The sequence below is a fragment of the Carassius carassius genome, chromosome 4, assembly GCF_963082965.1.
Source record: "Carassius carassius chromosome 4, fCarCar2.1, whole genome shotgun sequence".
Classification (NCBI taxonomy): Eukaryota; Metazoa; Chordata; class Actinopteri; order Cypriniformes; family Cyprinidae; genus Carassius; species Carassius carassius.
The window spans coordinates 34946147-34959678 of NC_081758.1; the positions used below are offsets into that span (position 1 = coordinate 34946147).

Genomic DNA, 13532 nt, shown 5'->3' on the forward strand with positions numbered 1-13532 from the left:
TCTGATATTTTACAGATAAAAAAAAGAACATGTACTGTTTAAATGTTATTTATAAGACACGTTTTATGTGCATAACCATGGAACACATCGGAATGATTTACTTTCCATGTCTGACATAATAGATTCACTAACACTGCAAATTTAAAATTTAAGACAAGAACTTCTAATGCGTGACAATGAAGTAGAACAATGACTAAGAAAGTTTAGAGATTCAAAACTCAATATACCTGGGTTCAAATCATCTTCAGAAAATGATGACATGGTCACTATACTGAGTTGTCTTTTGGACTCTCTCTTCTCCCTTAGAATCTGCTGGAAACTCCTGAGGCACTTCAGACGACGTGCTTCCCGCTGACTAAGCTCTGCTTCACTACCTCCTTCTGTAGAGGACTTAGTAGGAGACTGCATTCCCCCTACTAGTGTTATCCGCTCCTCTTCAACTGCAAGTTCCTCGGGGGAAAAAGAGTCTGGGATAATGTCTGAAGAGAAACACTGTGGTAAATGAGCATTGGTTGGATGTCCAGGTGTAGCATCTGATGCATTACTTGTGGACGAATCCAACCCTGGAGATTTTGGATGTTCTGAATCTTCAATATTATGCTGGTGAGGAGGTGATTCAGGATTTGCTTTGGTGGATAGGCTTTGGGGTATCTGTATGAAACCTTTCTCAGTACTGATGGCTTGAGGCCACTCAGAATAATTTATTTCTTTTTGTGTAGTCTCCATGTGAGGCATCTCTAAATTTGGTATCTCAGAATTTACAAGATTTACCATTCCTTGTTGTTCCCCACACAGGGAAATCATTGTATGGACTTCAACCTTTTCCCCAAGCAAAGTATCACTAGTTCCATCCATCTTCTTCAGGGCTCCCCGCAAAGCAGTTTTAAAGTCGAGAACTGCTCTACCAAACTTTTTTACATTAAACGCCATATTGCTGTCATCAACCGAGTCTGGCTTCCAATCAGGGACATTTTGATTACAGAGTGATGTACCTTCACATAGAAGATTCCCGGATGGCTCAATAACTACACTTTCTATTGACTGACTTTCAAATGGAACTACGCAATTTTCACAAGACGACGACATGTGATAAATGTCATTCTGATAAACAGAACTCTGAGGACATTTACCATCTGCATTGCAATTATGGCAGCCCAAAACAGGTTCTTCAGGAAGCATTTCTGCATCATACAGCTTCCAATCTTCTCTATTGCTTGTACTAACTGGAAAGTTGTAGTGTTTACTAGATACTATGGATATTTGATCTGAGGTGCTCATCATACGAGTACTTGCGGCTCTTGATGGGTCCCAGCTGCTCATTGCCTCTTCAAAACTGGCTTGTCTGGAGCAAGAATCATCTTCGCTCCAACCAATCTCTCCACTCCCACTGTGTTTAAATGCCACTGGGTTCCAGGTCTTACTTTTACTCCCTGCTTTGTCATGTCCAGAGGTGGGTCTTTCTGGATCAGATTCAGACTTGGAACTCTGACCCGAAGATAGGGAACTGATGCTTGGACAGTCCTGTCCATCCTGGCGCTCAAGATAACCAAAGCTTAGTTTCCTTCTCCCTGCACCTTGAGAGCCATCAGACCTTTGATTAGATGCTTCTTGTGTAAAAGGATGGTGTTCATCGTGGTTTGAAGTCTCAACACTAGTGAAAGTAGACTGCCTTGGTCCCTCTTTGTGCTTCCCATTAACTTGATATTCTGAGAGTATATCACCGCAGCTACTTGAGGATTCAACAGTGTAAGGCTTGTAGCAACCTATACTAACAGTATTATTTGATTTGTGTGATTGGTGGGAGTGACTCTCAGTGCCACCCATTGCTCCTGGCCAAGTCTCTACACCAGATTTGTTTCTAGACCGCATGCATTCAATCTCCATTAAGACGGCATCCACACAACTAGAGACCTCCTCGACAGAACCACAAACAGATGACAGGTACTCCCTCAAGTCTGAAATCTCCTCTTGAATTTTGTTGATCCCTCGCAATTCCTTCAGTATGTGCTCAACGACATCACTCGATTCTTCCTCTTGACAGTCCTGATTATTCTCCTCCATGACTTCATCCAGCATCGTCATATTCAGCCTGCACAGCAGAGTATCTGTCTGTCTTTTAGGGTCACAATCAAGTCCTCTTTCAGATGAAAACCCAGTCCCATTTAGACCTTGGGTCATTTGGTTTTGAACTACTGTCGAATTACTGTTCTGCTGCAAAGTGCAAGGAATCCTGATGCCTCCTTCTCGATTTAGTTCCACTTCCCCAACACAAGGTGCCCCAGAAACTGTTCCTAGGCCATGTCCATTTGGCACCTGAGGTGAGCAGCAGACCTCTGAGGAATCTAATCCTCTCCTGTAGTAATTCTGCAATTTTTCAACATCCTCTTCCCCCTCTTCATCCTCTTCTTCAATTCCAGCATAGTAAAGATCAGAAGGCTGGACAGTATGATCTGCAGATCCCTGCAAAAAACGATGAATTTTCCCACGCAGCACCAGAGCAACTTTGGGATTAGGCTGCCTCCTCTTTGGCACTGCAGGTTTCTTTTTGGGTCGGGGATACTGAGGGACACCCGTTCCATCCTGACCACTGCAGCGGTTGCGGGAGAACATTGCTTTTCCTCCCTTCTTCTGTGCTGTAGAGCTCAATCACATTTATTTAGGCTTGAAATACTGCATCTGATGATATAAGTGACAGGACAGATCATCAGTCGACTTAAACAGGGCTAAACATGTGACTATAGGGGGCAAAGTACATTTTAAAGCATCACACTTGTACAAATTTACCAATTTGGTTAAGAAAAGTAAATGACTGATTATGCATTTGGTACTATACCATCAGTTTAATTTAGTTAATTTCCTCCCTTATCGAAGTTTTGTCATGTATTTACAACACAAAGCAATCATCAACACAAGAGAATTTATCATATGCATCTCTATTCTGACCATCCCAAAGCACAGTTTGATCAATGGTAGCCCACACTAAAAGTGACCAATTATTATTTTTCACATTAAACAACAACATTCTTGAGTTTGAATTATGTGGAAAGTGACACTAATCGAGCTGACTAGCATTTTCCCCTCTGAAACAAACCTGAAAATTGTTCTTCATATCTTGAAAAACAAAAATCTACCATACAAACATTCACCTAAATAATGTGCATCTTCTAAAGCAAATCAGTGAACCAAATAAATATCTAAACAAATAAATAAAAGTGAAAGAAATAAAAGTAACATAATACCAGCATTCTAGTAATAATATACAAAGACTTAAAATGCTTTGCTTATATGCTTATATGCAACAGATAAGAAGCACAAAAGATAAACTAAACACCTTTTAAGAACATTCATTTAAATCCATGGCAACACAGTGCAACACTAAAATAATACAGCACTGACAGTATATGTGAACCTGGACCACAAAACCATTCATAAGGGTCAATTTCTCGAAACTGAGATTTATACATCATCTTAAAGCTGAAAAAATAAGTTTTCCTTTGATGTATGGTTTGATAGAATATGATTATATTTGGCTGAGACGCTATATATATATATATATATATATATATATATATATATACATACATACAGTGCCCTCCATAAGTATTGGAACAGTAAAACCAAAATTGCTTTCTCTGCTGTGGAGACATTTGCAAAAATGATTAAAAGTGCTGTCCTTTTTATTTGGTAAAACGTGTGTGTTGAAAGACCTAATAATAAAATGTGACATTCTGTAGTTTTTTCGGATATTCATCTTTTAGAGTTCATCCCACTATTTGATGTGAGCATAAGTATTGGAACAGTTAAATTTAAGGCAGATGTAAAAGATCAAAAGCTAATATTTAGTTGCAGATCCTTTGCATGCAATCAACGCAGTGAGTCTGCAACCCATAGACATCACCAGACTTTTGGTCTTATGCTGCGAAATGCTTTTCTCCAGCCTGCAACCAATTCCAACTGTTGCTTGTTTTTGGGAGTTTCTGTCTTTATTCTCCTCTTCAGCTGGTTCAATTTAATGTTTAAAAGATGATTTTGTACCCTTCCAAATTCATTCTGCTACTGCCATCATACATTAAGTCATCATTAAAATGAAGAGATCCTGTTCTAGAGACAGCCATGCATGCCCATGCCATGAACCCACCTCCACCAAGCTTTACAGATGAGGTTGTATGCTTAGGATCATTTGCAGTTCCCTTTTTTCTCCACACTTGTTTTCCAATCACTTAGATAATGGTTAATCTTTGTCTCATCGGTCCATCAACTCAGTTCCAAAACTCTACTCTCTAATCTCTTTTAATCATATTTACAGATTTCTTGACTCCACAGCAAACAGAAAAATTTTGTCTTTACTTATATATATATATATATACCGTCGTGGCCAAAAGTTTTGAGAATTATATAAATATTAGTTTTCAAAAAGTTTGCTGCTAAACTGCTTTTAGATGTTTGTTTCAGTTGTTTCTGTTATGTACTGAAATATAATTACAAGCACTTCATACATTTCAAAGGCTTTTATCGACAATTACATGACATTTATGCAAAGAGTCAGTATTTGCAGTGTTGACTCTTCTTTTTCAGGACCTCTGCAATTCGACTGGGCATGCTCTCAATCAACTTCTGGGCCAAATCCTGACTGATAGCAACCCATTCTTTCATAATCACTTCTTGTAGTTTTCAGAATTAGTGGGTTTTTGTTTGTCCACCCGCCTCTTGAGGATTGACCACAAGTTCTCAATGGGATTAAGATCTGGGGAGTTTCCAGGCCATGGACCCAAAATATCAACATTCTGGTCCCCGAGCCACTTAGTTACCACTTTTGCCTTATGGCACGGTGCTCCATCGTGCTGGAAAATGCATTGTTCTTCACCAAACTGTTGTTGGATTGTTGGAAGAAGTTGCTGTTGGAGGGTGTTTTGGTACCATTCTTTATTCATGGCTGTGTTTTTGGGCAGAATTGTGAGTGAGCCCACTCCCTTGGATGAGAAGCAACCCCACACATGAATGGTGTCAGGATGCTTTACTGTTGGCATGACACAGAACTAATGGTAGCGCTCACCTTTTCTTCTCCGGACAAGCCTTTTTCCAGATGCCCCAAACAATCGGAAAGGGGCTTCATCGGAGAATATGACTTTGCCCCAGTCCTCAGCAGTCCATTCACTATACTTTCTGCAGAAGATCAATCTGTCCCTGATGTTTTTTTTGGAGAGAAGTGGCTTCTTTGCTGCCCTTCTTGACACCAGGCCATCTTCCAAAAGTCTTCGCCTCACTGTGCATGCAGATGCGCTCACACCTGCCTGCTGCCATTCCTGAGCAAGCTCTGCACTGGTGGCACTCCGATCCCGCAGCTGAATCCTCTTTAGGAGACGATCCTGGCACTTGCTGGACTTTCTTGGACGCCCTGAAGCCTTCTTTACAAGAATTGAACCTCTTTCCTTGAAGTTCTTGATGATCCTATAAATTGTTGATTTAGGTGCAATCTTAGTAGCCACAATATCCTTGCCTGTGAAGCCATTTTTATGCAACGCAATGATGGCTGCACACATTTCTTTGCAGGTCACCATGGTTAACAATGGAAGAAAAATGATTTCAAGCATCACCCTCCTTTTAACATTTCAAGTCTGCCATTCTAACCCAATCAGCCTGACATAATGATCTCCAGCCTTGTGCTCATCAACATTCTCACATGAGTTAACAAGACGATTACTGAAATGATCTCAGCAGGTCCTTTAATGACAGCAATGAAATGCAGTGGAAAGGTTTTTTTGGGATTAAGTTAATTTTCATGGCAAAGAAGGACTATGCAATTCATCTGATCGCTTAACATTCTGGAGTATATGCAAATTGCTTTTATAAAAACTTAAGCAGCAACTTTTCCAATTTCCAATATTTATGTCATTCTCACTTTTGGCCACGACTGTATATATATATATATATATATATAGGTCCTTCTCAAAAAATTAGCATATTGTGATAAAGTTCATTATTTTCCATAATGTAATGATAGAAATTTAACTTCCATATATTTTAGATTCATTGCACACCAACTGAAATATTTCAGGTCTTTTATTGTTTTAATACTGATGAAAATCAAATTTTATCAATTTACTAATCAAAAATTAGGTTTTTATATATTTACGGTTGGAAATCTTAAATGGAACATGATCTTTACTTAATATCCTAATGATTTTTGGCATAAACAAAAATAATACAAATTTTGACCCATTCAATGTTTTTTTGGCTATTGCTAAAAATATACCCCAGAGACTTAAGACTGGTTTTGTGCTTCAGGGTCACATACGTTATGCAATTTCTACTAGTACATATAGACATGGTGCGGTTACTGTCAATACAGATCTAATCTAATCTATTTATTTACAAATTTCTCAACATTAAATAATAATTCATAATTATTCTATAATCCTTAATGTAACAGCTGGAGCATGGGTAAGGCTGAACACGGCTTGGCATTCCTATGGACACAGATTGGAAATTAACAGTGACTTGGAGCAAAAATGCTATCAAATTAGACAAAAATGCCCCCGCACAATTAAACTAAATCCATTAAGGCTGTTGTGAATAAAGTGAAAATTTAATGAAAAGTGTTTATTGCGGCATTAAATTTAGATCTACATCATGCATTTAGATGTCGCATCACATTTCTTTTTGTGTTTTTACAGTGTTGCACATTTTAACCAATCACACATGTTCCTGTTGAGCTTATCGGATCAAAGGCCCTTTAAGGCAAGTCATGTCACTTGGTGGCCATCTTTAAAACGCATCTTGGACATGCCAGTGCAGCCTCTATCTTATGAATATAGAAGCATCAAATTCTCCAAAACTGTTCGCCAAGCTCAAGATTACATTTTATATTTGAAAACACCAATACAATCTGACAACAACAATCTCATAATTTTTGTTTCGTTTGCTCAAACAGAATAAAAAAAAGGCTTATTTTTCAGGCTAGACCAGTCAGTGCGCATGTGCAGTCCTAAACTTAAGTCTCAGAACATTAAATGTTTCTATAGCAACCGGGACTTCTAACGACAGCAGCATTGACGCGCTGACTTTTCTGATTAGCCATTTGTCTCTTTTACTTAGATGGCAGGCTTAGTTCGATAGAGCGGCCATATTGAGCATAGCATTTTTCTTCATTCAAAACTATTCAAGTGACACATCTTGGGTATTCTATAGTCTTTGATTCGATGCAATGGCCAATCAGAAGCGTTCAAATTAGTCATTGCTGAAATGCTGGAGTTTATTAGGTTACTTAAGCTACAGCCTCATCCTGGAGTTAAGTCAATCTTTGCCTTTGGAGAAGTTTTCTAAAGCATCCCCCACTCTGTTTTCTTCACAAATCTCACACTGCATATACAGTAGATGTGTGTGCTACTGAATGCATAAATCTCTAAAAAGAATGTTTGGTTACAACACTGTTGCATTAAAACCACAAATAACTACAGTATTCACTATGTACATCATGGTGCATCATAATATTTGCTATGTCAGTCTCATTCTTTATGTATACTAAAATATGAAATACAGCAAGATACAATTTTGTCGTGCATACAGGGATGAAATACAAAATCTGCAGAATACAGACTTCGGAACATTTGATTAAATTTTGGATTTCAGTATATAAAAATAACTGGAATTTTAGAAGAGCTGAAGAGGCTCATCGACTCCTTGTGGAGAGTTAATTAAGCATAGAAAATGTCACGTTAGTGCAAAATCATGGGATACTGGAACAGTAACTATGGAAACCATGTGCTATACCTGTAGTCAGCTTCTCAGTATATAGATAGATATATCTATATAAAGATGGGAATTACCTGCATAAAACTCTCCTGTTCTTTTTTCCCCCTCTATGTTTCTCTTTACCTTTCTAATACTCTTATGTGCTCCCCAGCATCATCTTAATAACATGAGTAACACAGGCATCCAGGAATTGTAAAATGACTCATGGATGTTAGCGGGTATAACTCAAGAGAGATTCATTTATTCTGTTTATGTTTTGACACCCGTTCTGACTCTGCATGCTGCATATTATTTTGATAAGACACCAACTGCATAATTTCGCAATGTCTCACAAATAAGTACACAGTCCAGTATCTCTCTCTGAGGTGGTGTTAGACTGGCCAGTAAGGCTGAGAGTGTGTGAGAGTGGTGTTACTGTAAGAGTGTGAGTTGAGGCAGAAGGATTATATCACTCCTATGTGATGCATACCTTTAGTCCTTCTGTCTCGATCGTACACTCACACTTGTCTAACCAGCAACAACAGGATGTGAGTTTTCAATAGCCAAATAAGACCATTCTGCATGTATGTGCTTTGCCCAAATCTTCAGTGCATGAATTTTCTATCTAGCTAAAAATGTTTAAGACAAAGAAACAGAACAAACAGAAGTGTAGGGGATACAAGGGTAAACAAGCAACACTAACATTTAAGTGTGGAGTACATTTACCTCAGTGAGGCATTGACACACGAAGCTAAAAAAGAAAATGAGTGAGACGTCTGTGACACTGAGTGCTTGAGGAACATTTCACTAAGGGCAGCTAGAATCATTTCAGTGTCATTTCACCCAACCCTACAGTTGTCCGGAAGATGGAACACATTACTATTCTTAAACCTCTATTGCAGACATTATGAGGGGGGAAAAATTAAATTACAGTGTTTAAATTCCAATATTTGTTCCCCTTTTCTTGCATAAGAACTTATTACCAAAATTAAAAATTAAAAATAACAATGTATCTCCTACTAAACAAAAAACATTTTGCAATTTTCATTACATACCAAAAAGCCCAAAAGTGCATGGTGCACCATGAATAAATAAATACAATTGATGATGGTCATCAACACATTTTAACCATTTTATTGCCAAACGAAAGAAAAGTTTTGTTACGGAAATCATGCAATAGAGGGTTAAAGATCGGTTTAAAAAAACAGCTTCTTCGTGTCTGCAAGATTAATTGGAAATTGAATTGCCAATGAATACTTCAGAGCTCACAGCTTTGCACACCACTTCTCATATCTTTCATGTACAGTACTGTATTACAAGCAGAGTAATTGTTTGTAGTTATAGCGCACAATGTGATGAAAGCCAGGGCTTTTAATTAATATTCTCTTTCGCTGAGCGTTAGATTCTGTCCAAACACGTGTCTTTGCTGCCACTACCAGACATTGTGACCTTGCTACTTATAAAGACATGCTCTCTATAGCACACACATAGAAGATTCAAATCTGTATCAGATTTTTTTATGTTCCCAGTTTAATGTTTAAAATTGAAATTAAAATTGATGGCTTAATCTATTGCTCTTTCTCTCACACTATCCCATCACCCATTCTCTTTTTTCGCAATCATTTCATCCAGACAGTCAGTCAAGTGGAATGACCAGACATTGAAACAAAGCAAAAGTAATGGCATACAATCTAAACAATGTTCTAAGCAGATTTGAATCTTCACTGCAATCAGCTATATATTATTAAATAAATTTTTTATATATTATCAGATCATATTACTGTCTAATGTTCTTTCAAGCATTTAAAGCAAAGAATATCAAAGAGAAAATAACTTTTTAAATAACATCCAACAACATGTTGGATGGAGGAGAAGAATATTGAAAACAGAGATGCTGTTTTTTTTTGTTTTGTTTTTTTTAACAAGATACTAAAGTGTGGACAGGAAGTGACTTGAGTAGGGGATGTTGATTTTAGGAAATTAGATGCCTAAGATGGCACACCAAGTGTTGTTCAAAGACTGTTTACAGACTGTCTGACACTTAATGCACAAAAATGGCGCACAAAACTGAAAGCTCTGATCTGATCAGATTGCTTTATGAAATTTCCAGAAGGAAAAAAAAAACATTTTGTGATAGGATGCATTACATGTCAAACAGTTTCATGATCATGCCATCAAAAGACAACTCTAAGAGGAAATCTTTTTTAAATGTAAATTCGACAACACCAAAGCTCCAAAAATATATATATTTTTTAAAAAATTAATAAAAAAATAAAAATAAAAAAGTGTTGCATAGAGTGTGTCGAACGCAATGCGACAGTTTGTTCGTGCTTTTGCCTGCTCTTTATCAAAAGACAATTCCAAATGAGATTTAGAGTCAGGAATGCTAGCAGTCTGGAATTATGGGGATAATTTGTGTTCATGTGTGTGTATTTAAAAGTGACAGTAAAATATTATCTCTCCTTTCTGGCAAAATCAATCTCTGTGACGTTAAGCAGCAGTGTTGTTAACAATGTTTACAAGGACTTATTCTGGCTGCCTGCCACACAGGTCATGCTGAACTCACTTATAAATTCAGCCACAGGCACTATTATCCATTTTTTGTGTATTCGGCCTTCCAATGTCATGCCTACTTAGTGTATTCACAAAAGCTCATTCAAGAAGCTGCATACAAGGTCAAGATTGAATAGCTTGTTGATCAATACATAAAACATGACCTTTAAATTTAACATGGCTACTTTTCTGCATGTAAACTAAGTAAATATTAAAGGGTTTGTATGATGTGATATCTATTTTTCCTTTTCATTAGTGTGTTATGTAGCTATTTGTGCTTGTATAAGATCTGCAGAGTTACATAGCTCAAAGTCTCCCACAAAAGGATTTATTCTTTCTAAAAGAGAAGGCTGATCCAGACCGGGCTAAAATGCCTCATTCAAACACACCACCACATGTCTACGTCACGATGTGGAAATATTTGCGTAATGCCACCCAAATGTTCATGCAAAGAAAGACGATGTGGTTTCAGGAACCGCAGTAGTGTTGATGCAGCCATGTGAGGGAGACACTGTGTGTTTCTGTGCAAAAGCAAAATTTGGCCTTCTGAGAGTAGTTGCAATGAGGAATCATTGGTTAAGATTTATTTACAACAGAACAGCACAACCCAGAAGTTCAAATTTGTGCAACGCATTTTATGGATGACAGTTTTGTGAATGTATGAAAGTAGCCTACAAGGCTGGCTGTGCAAATGCTATTTCTAAAAAAAATGGGTCAATTCCGACTTTGGTATGAAAATCTGGCGCTTATTCTGAATCAGCTACTGTAAGTATGTTTTCTTAATAGTTAAAAGTGTTTGTTCATCCAAAAATAAAAATTTGACTGTTTTACCCACCCTCGAGTCATCCTATATGTATATGGCTTTCTTCTTTCAGACGTAACTTCCATTAGGAGTTTTATAAAAATTGTCCTGGCTACTCCAAGCTGTGTCATTGCAGTCAGTGGGTGTTGCAGTTGAACAGTCTAAAAGTTGTCAAATCAAGTGCACGCATTCATAATAAAATGTGCCTCACACGGCTCTGGGGGGTTAATAAAGGCCTTCTGTAATAAAACTAAAAATTTTTTTTAAAAAAACACTGCAGTTATCAGTCATACATGGAAGCGGTTCTGGCATATGGCTGAGCAAGAATGCAGCGCACATGCCCCTGAGATAAACTAGGCTCGCAAGTTTGATTATAGAAGCGAAGGAAGTAGAGTTTCCTTACTTTAACAAAAGTAAACCAGTCTCCTCTTGGTTTATATTGAAATCCTCCAACATTTTTCTTTGCAAATCCTCGGTTTATACTTCTAATTCATGAACAGCATATTGTTTCGTTCTCTCTCCGCATTTGTTACTAATTATGCAACACTTATGTACCATGTCATCTGCCAGAACGGCTTCAGTGTATGACAGATACCGGAAGTGTGAGAAAAGTGTTTATTACGTTTGAAATATGGATATTTTTCTTACAAAAATGCATGCATTCACTAATGGAGGGCTTTATTCACCCCTCGGAGCCATTTGAGGCACGCTTTATTTGACGATTTGTGGACTGTTCAACTGCAACACCCACTGAAACTTGGAATAGCCAGGACAATTTTTAATATAACTCCGACTGGATTCGTCTGAAAGAAGAAAGTCATATACACCTAGGATGCCTCGAGGGTGAGTAAAACACAAGCTAATTTCTATTTTTGAGTGAACTAACCCTTTAAGTATTTGTTATTGACTGTTCAAATGAAGAGTTTTGCGCAGTGTAGAGTATTGCGTCGTGTGTGTGCCACATCACAGTGGAGTCTTACACTTCTTAATCGCGACTTGTGTACTGCAAATACATAAAAATACATATAAGCATCATTACTGTGTCTGTCATGCGACTCTGTTCCCCTTTCGAACTTGAACTGATGGTAAAACTAAGGACATTATTTTACTGTCTTTACATTTATGTTGAAAGCTGAAGCTCTCGATTATGGAAAGGGGCGTTACATTTCCGACACGTGCTTGTGGTGTTCGGCCAATCACAATGCACTGGGTCAGCTGGCCAATCAGAGCAGACTGTGCTTATTGGAAACGACGACATTGAGAGGCGGGGCATAGAGGAACTACAAAAATGTACAGTATTTGAAAAATAATGTGTTTCTTGAACATTAAAGCACGTCATCATGTTCTGTTACACCAAATACACCAAATAAAATATCATCATATGACCCCTTTAAACCTGCCACACATACAAAATGAAATGCAAGCATATTGCCGGAACAGCAACCTGTTGACTTCACTGCACAGTCACTGCAACTAAATAACAAGATAAAAATAAAAGTGAGACAGTCAGCCAGCTCCAATATATTACTCGTCATGCACTAAATTACAGTAAGTCCCTCGGAACACAGTTACACTCAAACTTATCACATCAATGGATGCATGACACCTTAGATAAGAGAGGAAAGTATTCAAATAATTATATTATTCCGTAAACATACATGTATGTTTATATTGCAAAAAACTATATACATTAAATAGAGTACTTGGAGAAAGGACTATATCCATCTCAATAAATTAAGGAAAGAGACCAATTTAATTTTTAAACTATAAAATATGCATACAATTAAAATATATATACAATTAAATTATTTGTTTTTTTTTTCCTCTTTAATAATATTATAAACAATAATTATTTTTAAATATTGCCAGAAATTGAACAAAAACCTTTTCTAAAATCTTGCAGTAAGATATATTCTCTAAATTTTATATAGATATTACTAAGAAATATTTAATATTTCAAGAAAAAACACCTAACTTACCACATTGAAGGTGCACAGATCAGTTAAACCAAATATGCACACGAACAACTTTGTGCAAATTTCTGACTTCCGATAGAGCGGGATTAAAAAGAGAGCCCCATATTCTGATTCCAAAGCAAAAAGTCCATAAAAAGCAGCTTCCACAGTAATCCAATAAATTCACTTAAAAAAATTTTTAAGTTGATTGTGTTCTCTATTATACCCCAAGTTAAATAAGTTTTCATAGTCCGGTAAGCTCCTCAATACCATCTTCTCATTTCAATTACTGACAAACTATAATTCATTCAAATACACGAGTAATTCTTATTCTTGCTCCTTCACACACATTTGTGTCAGTGTTCCACTCCTCTATGATTCTCCAGTCTCTTCCTCCTACACTCCGCTGGCTTGTTGCTAGGAACACATCCACCCTCAGCTGTGTGTGAGTGTTCACACACTTTCACCCATTCTCCTCCTCCCTCTCCCTC

General features: G+C 37.4%; 1 protein-coding gene across 1 annotated transcript in view; it reads right to left on the reverse strand.

The window, feature by feature from the left end:
• Nucleotides 1–13460, reverse strand: part of LOC132139922 (protein unc-13 homolog B) — a 54722-nt gene extending 41262 nt beyond the window's left edge. The window contains exons 1-2 of the mRNA XM_059548630.1: nucleotides 13066–13460; nucleotides 228–2676 (exon numbers count right to left, since the gene is read on the reverse strand). Coding sequence (XP_059404613.1) covers nucleotides 228–2610 — 2383 coding nt within the window. The 5' untranslated portion in view covers nucleotides 2611–2676; nucleotides 13066–13460. The remainder of the gene's footprint in view (nucleotides 1–227; nucleotides 2677–13065) is intronic.
• Nucleotides 13461–13532: the final 72 nt, after the last annotated feature.